Genomic DNA, 13,851 nt, shown 5'->3' with positions numbered 1-13,851 from the left:
TTTTGGAGATGCTCTGACCCAGTCGTCTAGACATCACAATTTTCAAACTCTCTCACTTCTTTGAAAATGTTCACTTGTTGCCTAATATATCCCACACACAAACAGGTGCCATGATGAAGAGATAATCAGTGTTACTCATAATGTTATAATGTCAGTTATGATGTTATGCCTGGTCAGTGTACATTCATTGGATTATTGCAATATTGCATTATAGGTCACAACACGTCACCCCGTACACGAAATGGTGTTGTGACGGGTCATTTAGCAATTAGTGTAATTGTTACAATTTATTCCCCAGCATATATAAAGGGCATGTTGTTTGATTTTCATTAAAACATCTCTTAATAAAGGATTTTTCAATTGCAGTGAAATTACAGAACAGTCTCCTTCATTTATTCATTCATTCATTAATTTGATCGATCATTAATTAATTTAATCAAACAGTTCATCTGACATAATGTGACTCAAATCCTGGGTGACACAGACATTCACCTGAGTTTAGGATTAATTTCTGGAGCTCTAAAATTAAAATCCTATCCCTGTCACACAGAACAGTTGGTATTTTCTTCAAATAAATGTTGGATGAGTACAAATCTCACCTAGTTCAATTTAATTCAATATAGTTCAATAAGTTTATTTTTATAGCGCTTTTCACAATGGACATTGTCTCAAAGCAACGTAACAGAATGGAAGAATTATAGACTAAAATTCACTTCTGTCTAAATGTATGTGGATTTTTTTTCCTGATGACCTTAGCTGGTATGAGGAAGAAACCTTGAGAGGAACCTGATTCAAAAAGCAAATCCACTTGGGTGACACTAAGAGTGTGATTATAAATCATTAAAAACATTACAAACACCGGAGAGTGAGATATTTCATTAACACCAGTGTGTGCTTATGAGTAATGTCCCTTTCTGCACCAACCAGGATAACAAACTAACTAAGTAAATTGTCAAACACATATATAAAAACCTGATCATGTATAAACTGGAAACGTAAATAATGTGGCCTAGAATATATGGGTAATTGACCATGCAGGAGTTATCGGAGCTCCAGAATACCAGGGTCTGTCCTGATCTCTGGACTTGTTCTCGTGTTCTCACCGTGGTCTGCCCGTGTTGGTTTCTACGTAGGTGCCTGAAGTCTTATAAATCTGAAAGTTTTGACACACGATGTATTAAATTCAATATTAATATATTAAATGCAGTTGTGTTTATCAGAATCACTGACTTACATTTTAATATTTTTGTTCATTAATATGTATTCAATTATTCCCAATAGTTTAATCTCTTCATCTCATAGCAATAAGCAGCACCACTGATTGAAATTTTACCTTGGCGTTACAATCCAATCAGATTTTTTGCCGTCACATCACACGAAGGGCACAGACTCTTGGTAACTTTTAATCCATTTTGCCTGAAGCTGTTGCTCCAATCGGGATGCAATCTGGCAACCAGGCCGGCTAACTGGTGTTTATTCATGTCAGCATTTTCAGCCTATCTGTATCAAATTGCACACGTTCAGATATACTGTATTCATATGGATGTAATAGCTGTGTTTTTATTCCCCAATGGCGGTCAAAGGAGAAGGAATTGATTTGGTTGCATTTATACTTACAAGGACATTTACTAGACAGACTTTTCAAGAAAAAGATCTTAAGGAAAGCTCAGCTGAAACATTAATACTTTATTTCCTGTAGAATTTACACAAAAACAACCTTCATTTTAAATTCCCCAGAAAACCCATTAATGCATGGTAAAAAAAAAATTTTTTTTTTTTTTTGGGGGGGGGGGGGGGGGGGTAATATTGATGTGTCTGCTGAAGATGATGTAGCGATGCAGATGTGGCTGCAGTGAAAGGAGACTTGTTGAATTGTGTTCATTCTGTAACCATGGCATCGTAATGATGGTATTAAGAAGTGGATTGATTCAGACGTAAGTGTGAAACGCATTTCCTGCTACTGATACAATATAATTCCTATAGTGATCATCATAGATACATTCTTATCTCGCTTCAGATACATTTATTATATATTTATAATATACATCAAATTACATTTAACATTTTTCTTTGTCCTGAATGTTCTTATTATCACATAATCTCGATGTTAATAAATGTCAATAAAAAATAAAAACATGATGTACCCTTTCTTTTAAAGGATCTTGGGTTTCTTTGAAAATCAGATTTTTTTCAAAAGAAAAACTATTTAATTTTTTTATTACCAAAAAATCACATGTTGTACATTATATGAACAAAAGTTTGTGGACACCTGACCATTAGATGTGCTTTCGAACACCCGATTCCACATTAAGTCCCTATTTGCTGTTATAATAATCTTCACTATTCTGGGAAGATGTTCAAATCGATCTTCTGCAGATTTATGATCATTTACCCACAAGGGTGTTAGTAAAGTCAGGTACTGATGTATTTGTGGTGAGGAGGCTTGGGGTGCAGTCAGCATTCACATTCATCCCAAAGTGTTCAGAGCTCTATAACACACCAATCAGGATCTTCTACTCCAACTCATGTAAAGCATATCTTCATAGAGCTGGCTTTGTGCACAGAGGCTTTGCCAAGCTGGAACAGGTTTGGGTCTCCCAGTTCAAGTGAAGGGAATATTTAATACTTTTATACAATTGTGTGCCTCAAAATCTGTTGTAAGAGTTTAAGGAAGAACCACATATAAGTGGAAAAGTCAGTTGTCCCAATACATTTGTCCGTATCGCGTATCTCTGGAAAGATCTCTAGAAAAAAAGAAAACAAGGAATGTTTGAAGAACCTTTTTATTAGTGTAAGGAAACAGTGCCATTACTTTGTGTTTTATATTAATTATTAAATACACTCACATATCTCCCTGGCCTTTAGTACAGAAATATCATCAAAAATATTTGTGAATAAATCCAGCAGCTGGTGAGCTCTGCTCGAGTGGAACTGCTATAAAATGTGTCTGGATGAATCAGGAATGGTTCTTGTCGCTTCACCAAAACGAGATTGGTCAGGTGTGTAAATGGAGTGTGTTTACCGCTCCGCTGCTTCCCAGACCGAAGAGACGGATTCTCGTGAACTCCGGCTGAACGAGGCACAACGTCACACACAAACTCATACGCTTACTACAGTATTAGTGATCTGGTTTCATTCCAGAGTTCATCGCTCATCATTCATTCAAGTCATGCAAATCACGACGCAACAATGTAAAGTGTACAGGCTTGTGCTTTAATCGGTACTGGAAACAGAAACACACACACTAGGCATAACTGAAAAAGATGTTAATCCACGTGAAATGATATCGTTATGCATACTTCTGTGCATATATGTATTCCCTGATCTGCGGCATGAAGTCAAGAGGAAAAGAAAAGTTTAATAAAACATTGCACGCTATTAAAATATCTGCCTGGGGGATTTCATTTATAATGAACTCTCTGTGGGTGGCCGTTAGGCATCATTTCATTTTATGACCACATGCAGTGCGAAGTGAGTGGACAAAGGATGCAATTCAGGTTTAATACAATCAGAGAACTTATGTCTTTGTATGGATCTGTCTCAAACCTAATAGACAAAATTCAGGTTTTTTTTTTATTATTGGTTTCTTTTCTGTCAAAATATGAAGCAGCTGCACTTGCCAAAGTGAACAGCATTACACGCCATGTGCCAGAGAGCATTACATCAACAAGAGCAGAATAATAAATTACGATGAGTGCAAGAAATCCCATTTTCTGATGATATTTAAAAAATAAAACAATTTTCATTACTGTAATATCAGTGCATTATTTTTTCATATTTAGTAGCAAACAAATGTATTTTTATCCAATTATATTATTTTGTTTAACGCCTTAATAAGAATTTATCGCTTATGTTATAGCAGCTATAAACATTCTTTCTTTTACTGGCTTCTTTTTTTCATACTTTATTTCAACATAATAACAGCTAAAGAAAAAGAATCTTTTTGCAGAAGAACCAAAAAAGAGCAAAATACAAAGATAATACAAAGAGCTGGCACTGAAGACTCCCACCATTAAGGCGGGTAGCCAGGGTGAAGAACTCAACAGCACTGTTTAACATAATAAAAATGTCATTTCGCTGTGTGTATTAGCCTTATCTGCTGGTTAATAGTCCAGTTTGTGAAGCAAATGTTATTTTAGTTAAAAAAATCCTTCTTGAAAAGCTTGACGGTTAACAGTGAGATGAGGCAGATTGCATGGTTGTTAGCTAATTGCTGTGATAAAACGATCTGGCCAATATATCCTCCTCACTCCAGATCAGGTGAAATTGATCAGACCAGACGTTTTGAGTTTGTTTCCTTTTTCTAAATTTGCTGCAAAACAAGTAACGGAAATAAAACGGACAAATTACGGCTTTTTTCCGTTAAACGTTTCCAAATCTTCAATATACTTATTCGAAACGGCATCATCAATCTGACCAAACTTAAATTTGGAAATATTGATTTAAGTAGCTGGAAAAATGCTTTAAAATGCTACAATACCATTTAAAGCAGCGGTTCTCAAATCTTTTCTGCCATTTCCCACTTTAGACGGGGGTGAGATTTCAAGCCCCACCTGTCCTCCATCAGAAAATTTTAAAGAAATACTTAGTTTAAAAATGTCAAATTTATTGAAATATCAAGTTCTAAATAACAACCAATCAATAACGTTGGTATATAAAAAAAAAATAGAGAAAATTTTATTATAGTTGTGTTAGGTACCCTAACTGATGTTGTTTTAATTTTTTTTGCATTAATGAGTAATTGTTTGTTTGTGGTTGCTTTGAGTGTATAAAGTTTATTTTTAATAGAGTAAATCATAAAGGAAGATTTAAAAAAGAAGAAAATTTTTTATATAAATCCTGCCACTAGTAAAGCGCCCAACACTTTGAGAACCACTGATCTAAAATCATTTTTTGTTCAAGATGGCCGCCATTTCAGCATTCACCTATTCACAAGACTTCCTTTTCTTTTGTTAGTCTTGAAGGGACATCCAAAGACACAAACACCATGCACTAAAATCCTTGTCAATCAAAACTCAAAACTCTCTAAACATAATACATCAAGCCCTTTTTCTGTAGAAATCTTCTAGTCCTTCACATACTTTTTAGGTTATGTTTTAAAAATACACTCTTTCTCGGTGTAAATCATGACCGATGGCGAGGAATTTTTTTGCCAAACCTAATAAAGGGTTCATATATGGCTAAAGGGACTCGTTTCTCACCAGAACACGGGCGAAGTGGTGTCAGCGTCCCTTTGAACAGCCTTTGCTGCATTTTCTGCACCAATGACAGGCGGTCACACATGGTAAAAATGATTGGGTGCAAGACCCCATTACCCCTGCAGCAAGAGTGTGTGTGTGTGTGTGTGTGTGTGTGTGTGTGTGTGTGTGTGTGTGTATGTGTGGAGGAGGAAAGTGGTATTGTGCGCGCACACACACACACACACACACACACACACACACACACACACACAACACACACACACACACACACACACACACACACACACACACACACACTCTCACATCTGTGCTGTACGTGCTATAAATGAGCAGTGTGCACCCATCCGGAGCGAAGCTAATGGGAAAGCAAAGAGCATCATTACCTCAGATGATGTACGCTTTAATATGTTTCACATCCACCAGACTCTTAGAAAAAACGGACAGGATATACATTGTGCTGTCTCTATGCTGGCGTTTTATTCCGCCATACACACCATGACTAAAGGGCGTACTAAACGTTTAGGCGATGTGTGTTTTTCGTCATATTTGCTAAGCACTCTGTGATGATATAAAGCTATAAACAGCAAGAGTAGCATATTCAAATGAGAGCTCACTCGACCACGTTTTCAAGATTTAGCGAAAAATGAAATGCTTTCCTCTGCCATCAGTCACATGCAGACTTCAAAGCTTTGGTGTGTAGCAGCATTATCTCTAACAACACAAACACAGTCGGAACTTTTTTTTTATATCCCTCCCCCTTTGATAATATTCATGGCGGCAGAGAGTGTTTCACCTGAGGATATGCAGTTCTTTCTTCACTTCTGGAAACACCTCCATTTATGCTTACATACGTGAAAGAGCTGACGAAAGGAGGAAAAGCATTGATGGCGTCATCACTCCTCCCTCTTTCCTTTTCTCATCGCTTGTGACAGCCGTGTGTAAAATCCTGAGCCGTGTTCCCTGAGATTGTTTTGGATTTTAGACGTAGTCCTGCAGGTTGTAGAGGGCCTTGGTGTCCTGAGGTCGCTTACGGGATGGGGAGTAGTACTGCTGCTGCTGCTCTTGTTCCAGCTGGAGTTTCTCCTGCACTGATTTTTCTTTATGGTCCAGCTCTGTCTCCGGTGGCTCCGTCTGGCTCTGCTGTTCTCTATGCTCCTTTTTCGGCTGCTCCTGCCTTATTAACTTGTCAGGGTTGGATAAGCCGCAATTTGTGGTGTCGTCCCGTTTTCTGGGGCATGACAGACAAAAAATGACGCCTCCGGCTAAGAAAAAGCCGGCCGACACAAACGCCACGTAAACCGCTCCCCCCGGTTCGTATTTTCCACTTTGGGGTACTTTGGAGTCCAGAAAGGTGGTGATAACCTCATTGGTGAACCAGGATGCCGGCACAAGGCACAGGAAGCCTGCGAGAACAAAGCACGTTCCCGCAGCGATTGCAGTTTGTACCTTGGAGCTTTGACTCCCACCCCAGTGAGTGCATTTAAGCCCCAGCGCTGCCAACCAGAGCCCGAGTGTCGCCAGCAGGCAGGAGAGGACCATGGTGGTGCGGGCGGTCTGAAGGTAAGCAGGCAGCGCCAGGACGGAGTACTTCAGAGTGCAGCTGAAGATACCCGTGCTATACCAGGTGCAGTCCATCCAAAGGCCCTGCATCTGTGAGATTGCCGTCATGATGTTGGAGCCCATGGCAACGCTCACTTTCCAGTTGGGCAGCAACGTGGCCATGGTGGCACCCAGAACCCCGAGCAGCGCTAAAATAAAGGCAAAGATCTGCATAGTGGACGAGGGCATGATGTCATTGGCGTCCTTCCCCTTTTCCTTTCGGGCTTTTTTCCGATCACCTTGCGAAGCCGGCCGCTGTCCTCGCTCTGCGTCTCGCTATCAGTACTGCTCAGGCCAGATAATTTCCTCAGCGTGGGCTCCAGCGGGCTGCGATAAAGAGCGAAATGAGAATTGAACTGAGCAAGCAAGCGTGACGTCCTGACAGATGAGGCGCATGGGGATGGTGCCTGAGATGGGAGACTTTTTTTTTTTTTGCTCTCATTCCCTTTCCCTCCCTCCTTCTCTTTCGTTTTTTTGGAAATTAACAGCCTGCATTTTAGCGTCATGGAAGTAACATTCTGCTTTTTGAAAGGCTAATTATTCTTTTTGCTTGTCAAACTGCGGAGTACACCCTCTAGCAATGGCCGCTGAGTGTAATACAACAATTTTCTTTTAAAAAAAAAAAGCAGGTAAAATTCTAGCGTAGAAAGAAATATCGCGTTTACTGTTTGGACAAGCGTGGCCATTTCTGTAAGAGTTAATTGATTTTGCTCTTATCTCTGCCAGCCAGCATGAGAAAGCAAAATCCCCCATTTTCTTTGTTTGTCTTGCTATTGGGGTTGGTGTAATTTATAGATAAGAACGTGCAACACTGATAAAGCGAATCGCACATCATTCATGTCGGATCATCCGCAACATTAAATACTTACCTATTTGATGAGGTTTGTAGTGCGGTATAGGTGCATCATCGCATCTCGGAAAGGGTTAACCTAAAAAGAGGTTAAGAATCGGTTACTATAAAACAAAGAAATACAAGTCAAAATGTTGGCATACAGCCTTACTCTGTTTTGTATGAACATAAATAAAGTAAATAAATCCTCTACCCTTTTTATTCGTGTTACAGGGGTTGAGATCAGTGTGGAACAGCTAACTAAGTGCACCAACCCTGAACATTGGATAAACCCTGAAGGTCATTCAGTCGCTCATGTGAAGACACCGTGACACATTTATTTTCGTGCCATAACAAAGAATATCTGCAAAATCCTTTTTTAGTTAAAGGCATGAAATAAGTAAATAAAAATACACAAGTAAACCTTTTATCTTTGAGCTTTTTTTTCCCCTAAAGATGTGGAAACAATTATAGTTAGATGGAAAATTGAAAAAACACTTCATTTAAATGCTTTGGTGTTGTGATTGTACACACTGCTGTAAAAACCTGTCATTAAACAAATCCACAGTAAATGTGTGTATCTCTTTTTACTGCAGTCAATGTGAACCTCCCACACGACCACCTGCATAGAGGCACATGAGTGGCGGACATAAGTGCACAAAATTACCATCCCTCTATCAACCCACCTTTAATCCCAAACCTCCAGCTGGACATAAATACCATTTACACCCCCCTCCTCTGTGTACAAGTGCACAAAACACAAGCTTTAACCTTGTAATGTTCTTAGAATGTCCTTTTTTTGTTATTTCTTCTAAGGTCCTGAAATTCTTTTTTTTTTTTATTACAAATGTTTACATTTGATCTTGAAATCGAATCCGAACGCTGTGTAGATTCTTAGAAAAAAGGCTTCATAAATAGTTAAGGGTTTTAGAAAGGTGAAGTGAACATGGATCTACTGTATACAGAAAATGTTAAATATATGTTGAGATAAATTTTATTTGCTTGATTTTTGCATAATTTCAAACTGATTTGATATACAGTGGTGCTGTGACCACTTTAAAAGTCTATGAAAGTATTTCCAATACTGAAAATTACTCTGTTTCAAAGTAACTATTAACTCTAAGCAAGTGAGTTATATTTGTTATATTGTACGTTAAAAAAATTTCCACTAAAGCAATGGAAGAAAAGCTGTACTTTTACTAAAGTAAGTTTAACCCAGAGGTGAAAAGAGTACCTGAAAATCGTTCTTGAGTAAAAGTACAGCTGTCTTACTGTTAAGTTAAAGGTCACCAATTCCAAATATAAGTTGAGTAAAAATCTTAGAGTATCTTATTTAAACAGTACTTGAGTATTTGACTAATATTGAACGTAGGTTGACAAATCAAAAACAGATTTGTGAGGTTTCATTTCCTAAAATACAAATCAAATTGTACACCTCAAAACTGCATCAACCAAAAAAACAACATTCATTCACTCCCCTGATATGCAGAATTTTAAGAGAAATTCTTGAAGCAAAAGCTAAAGAATCCATATCACAAACTGTCGTAAAAATGGAAGTGGTATCGGTTTCATGCATCTTTTTTTACAGCGCACTACAAATCATAATTTTCCTCACTACAAATCGTATTTCCAGTATGGCCACAGTGACACTGCGCTAGCTCTAGCTTCTTTTTATGCCTCTTTTTATGCCTCTGCCTCCTTGAGCATCACTCAAAGGAGACTAAACAAACTTGCCGTCTGCCATGCGTTAATATGTTCATGAGAGAACTCCAATTTTATCTATGTTCTGCACGTAAAAAGAATTGCATTTGGTATACCTGTGTACCAACGTAATGAGTACAGTAAAGTTGTTCATTCACTCAAATACTTTACACCACTGGTTTAACAACTAACTCCAAGTCAAACTAACTTTAAAAGAGCTGTGTGAATTTTTACAAAAGAGGTCATGTGATGATTCCCTCAGTCCTAATTATGACTAAGTCTGATGTTTTGGAGTCTATGCCTTACAAATTGTGGATTTATAAGCAATTTAAAATTAAGTAATATTAAGGATCTTCCAGGAATGATCATATTTATACTTTTCTGTTGACAGAGTGAAAAAGATATACTGGTTGGATGGAAGCCAATACGTTCTGAACGAAAGCAGGTCATATGGTATTGCAGTGATCAGTGAGGATTGTAATAATATTAAGAGAGTTTAATTGTAATTAGAGGGAATCTTTAGGTCTTACCTCCATTACTAACATGTCACATTCAGAAATGCTAGGAATTTTCATTTCTCACATTACTGAGTTAGCTTAGGTATCTGCTAAGTCTTGGCTAAATCTCAAATCAAATCAACACTTTTAACGTTAGACAATGTCCTAAAGCAGTTATACAGAAAAAATAAGTTATGAGGTCACTATTGATAAGTTTATTGCCTGTAAGTTTAAATAAACTTCCTGAGATATTATGAGAAAGAAACCTTGAGAGAAATCAGACTCAAAAGGGATGGCACCAAATGTTTATTCACTATAGTTCATTATAGTCTCATTCGCTGGCTTACTGTATATCAGCTAAATTGCATGTACAGTATTTCTTTGGAGAGGATTTATTTCGTTTCTACAGTTCAATGATTTTATCCCAGTTGATGTCAATCAGCTAGACAACAGCATTCACAGTGTTTACTGCTAACACTAACCAACAAACTAGCACGAATCTGACAGGATTACCATTAAGGGTTTTTTTTTTTTTGTCATGTACATACAGTACATGTTCACTGCCAATGATCGCTAGAAGGCTGGCTTGATTATGTTAGCGTGAGAAGAAACACAATTATATATTAACTAAAAAAAACACATGAATATTCACGTGTGAGCTAAAATACAATCCAATTTGTTCCACTTTTTAAGAAATTGGGTAAAACCCTAAGCAATATAAGTGTACATGGGAAACCGTATAGGCTTATCTTCCTGTCATTATTAATTCCTCCTGCTAGACCATAGTGCTCTGCTAACTGCATTCTTAAGAAGCCATGTTAGCAAAGGTCATCACAATATTTAAAAGGAAAAAAACAAAAATATCACAGACTGATCCTGACCTTGCAAAAATAGCACACAGTAAGTTTATTGACATGATTTGAAGTTCACAGTGATGAGACATAAAACCATCTTTAAACATTGTAGATTTATTGGTTTTCTATTTTCACTCATAAATGCCCATCTCGTGCCATTGTGCTTCTCTGTATAAAAAGAAGCAGAGAGGCACCGACCTGGCTTGGTGCCTCTTGGTGGTGTTTGTTGCAATATAAAGCCCTGGACTGTTTAGGGAGCGTGGGAATAAAAGATGGGAACCATCACATTTCTCATAGTGTGTTTTTTCTTCATCCAACACTCCAACATTCCAGCTCTTTCTGTCTCTACATGCCTTTACTTCCAATCCCGCTGTCTTGTTATGTAATCTCCAAAACCATGACGTGTGTGCCAAGAAATTTCTTTCTTTATTATTTCTCCAGGTTATTCAGTCATAGGGCATTATTATGGAAATGATACCTTCTGAGAGTCTATGAGAATTCATGAACACCCTGAGCGTATCATATCATTCCTCATAATGATCAAATCATAACTGTTTAATTATGTATTGGCCTTGGCATCTTCTTTTATTATTGCTGCTATTTTACAATGAACATATGACTTTAATTACAGCCTCTGATGCTCCACGGGTTATGAATTCCGCGTTAGGATTGAAAACAATATAAATACTTAAAATCACTTCAGATGAAGTGATAATTGTTGATCTTTTTTTTAAAAATTGTTATTACTTTGTGTTAGCCATTAATTTAATATTTCTTCAACTATTAAATCTAAAAGACTAAGATTAAGTGAAATATTCAAGGTTGTATATGGTTCATTTAACAATGATTTAATAACATGTGCTTGCTTTCCATTTAGTAATTGTTATCTAATACATAGTAATAACTGTAAATGGCAATAAAAAATACATTAATGGCATAACAGTAATTAAATTTGTTACAGTTATTTGGTTTGTCCCTAACGGGGTTCCTTAATAGACAGGTTTCAACTCTACCAAGAGAGAAGCTAAGAAACCTTGATACTCCTCACTTAATCAATATACTGAGTGTTCTCTTATTAATAAAGGGTTATACACAGTAACATTATAAGCTCTAAAGACCTGACAAACACATTTATGTATGAGACATTACTGTGTTAAGGCTAAAAGCAAGATGGTAGTTTGAGTCATGTATTAGCTAATTCTATAATCTAGCTAGGTTACATACTCAAAACATTATGTTAGCCTGGCAAATATTTTTATTATTAAACAACTCAGACTATTCTGATTAAAGAAAGATAAATTTTGCATTGAAAATCAAACTAGAAAGAAGAGGTGAACTAAGTTTGTGTATGTATTAGCTAAGATATGCACAACTTGATTAGCTGCTCAGTTCTCAAACATGGCAAACAGTAGCTAGCTCCATTCAATTGTTTATTTGGTTTATTTATGGTCAGTTTTGAAAGGATGACAATGTTCCAATTGAACTACACTGGTAATTGTATATTATAGTGTCAATGTATGTTATTTAAGTAATGTTGGATTCTCCTTAAAATTTTGAATTCTGTTACTTAACATGTATAGGTGGAGTTTGTAATAAAAAGGTTTTTTGCATTAAATGTTCTTATAAATCATCAAATTTGTATTTTTTATTAGGGTTTTGATTATATATATATATATATATATATATATATATATATATATATATATATATATATATATATATATATATATATATATATATATACAGTATATATATATCTATATAATTTTATTTATACTGCATTTCATTGCTGTGTACCTGTACTATGCAATGAAAATAAAGTTCTATCTATCTATCTATCTATCTATCTATCTATCTATCTATCTATCTATCTATCTATCTATCTATCTATCTATCTATCTATCTATCTATCTATCTATCTATCTATCTATCTATCTATCTATCTTTCTTTCTGTCTGTCTGTCTGTCTGTCTGTCTGTCTGTCTGTCTGTCTGTCTGTCTGTGTTAGTCTTAAGAAAACACTAAAATTTGAACGAGGGTCATTTTCCAGTATTTGCAACATATACACTGCAACTTCAAGGGAACATTTTTTATTTGTATGCTTGCCTTGGCGTATTCCTGCGAATCACGCGAAGAGAATTTTCAATAAAAGGTGGTACGAGCCGTCAGTTTTTCTAATGATGTCTAAATCTTTATAACCAGCTGTGTTTATCTCATGCCATTATGAAAGAGAGAGTCTAATTAAATGTCTAATTAAGATGTAATTATTTTTTAGACTTTAAAATAGTGGAATTAGAACATTTATTTTCAAGGATGTGTGTAGATTTCAGAACCGTATGTATTGTTATAAATGCAAAAATGTAACCATATAAAGGGTTTTCTCAGGCTTACACATATACTGGAATTCAACATTTGCAAATAATACTTTAACTTATAATAATAATAATAATAATATTAATAATAATAATAATAATAATAATAATAATAAGAAGAAGAAGAAGAAGAAGAAGAAAACTAAATATATTATGTATTATAGAAAACAAAAACTAGTGTAAGTGTACAAACCTGGATACTTCAGCTTCAAGCGCATGACCCATCCTGACAGCCTGCTCATAAGTTAGGTGTGTGTTACACATCCAGCCACGTGTGAGGTCAGAAATCCGGTGTCCAAAGTGCTCTGAGAAAGATGAAGCTACAAAATCAGACTTGAGACTCTTCAAGCTCCAGGATGTTGAAATGTGTGGTTGTATGTACACGTGTATGTGTGTCCATGTGTTTACCCCAAGTATAAAAACAGAGTGTAGAGTTGATCTTTATTTCCTCCCTTTCCAGCGTTCAGAGCGCCCCTTCCTGTAAACGAGAGGGAGTGTGTGTCAGGGCTGGAGCCTCACACACATTACTGTGTGTGCAAGTGAAGTGGGCTGGACTTGCACTCCTCCACAAATGTGTTACTGTGGCAACACTGGCTTCCCATCACACATCACATTTACATTTCATTCCTGCTTAAACTTCTCCAATGAGATCTTAATGCCTATAATTCTTTCTATCCCTCTTTCTTTTTTGACTCTCCTTTTCTTTCTCTTTTTTTTTTTTTTGGATAAGCTTTAAAGAACTTGTTTCTGTGCTTTCCTACTCAGTAAACCTGAAACAGAAAGGAGAGTGAATGCAGA

At 36.5% G+C, this 13,851-nt stretch overlaps 1 protein-coding gene across 2 annotated transcripts; it reads right to left on the bottom strand.

The window, feature by feature from the left end:
* Nucleotides 1-3,192: 3,192 nt before the first annotated feature.
* On the bottom strand, nucleotides 3,193-13,588 carry cldn20 (claudin 20). 2 transcript variants are annotated; one of them, XM_083563461.1, is made up of 4 exons: nucleotides 13,462-13,588; nucleotides 13,247-13,358; nucleotides 7,670-7,729; nucleotides 3,193-7,127 (listed from the first exon to the last, which is right to left on the bottom strand). In XM_083563461.1, exon 4 carries the CDS (start codon nucleotides 6,987-6,989, stop codon nucleotides 6,180-6,182), a length of 810 nt encoding a protein of 269 aa, XP_083419587.1. In that variant the 5' UTR covers nucleotides 6,990-7,127; nucleotides 7,670-7,729; nucleotides 13,247-13,358; nucleotides 13,462-13,588; the 3' UTR covers nucleotides 3,193-6,179. The 2 variants fall into 2 exon arrangements, with proteins under 2 accessions (XP_083419587.1, XP_083419586.1); XM_083563460.1 differs by having other exon boundaries at nucleotides 13,247-13,577.
* Nucleotides 13,589-13,851: the final 263 nt, after the last annotated feature.

The sequence above is a fragment of the Silurus aristotelis genome, assembly GCF_946808225.1.
Source record: "Silurus aristotelis genome assembly, chromosome: 15".
Classification (NCBI taxonomy): Eukaryota; Metazoa; Chordata; class Actinopteri; order Siluriformes; family Siluridae; genus Silurus; species Silurus aristotelis.
Note: the sequence above shows the minus strand (reverse complement) of the source record. Positions and strands in the feature narration are given on the sequence as shown.

Excerpts from the sequence above, each read along its gene's own strand:
- cldn20 (XM_083563461.1), bottom strand. The coding sequence starts at position 6,989 with ATGCCCTCGTCCACTATGCAGATCTTTGCCTTTATTTTAGCGCTGCTC.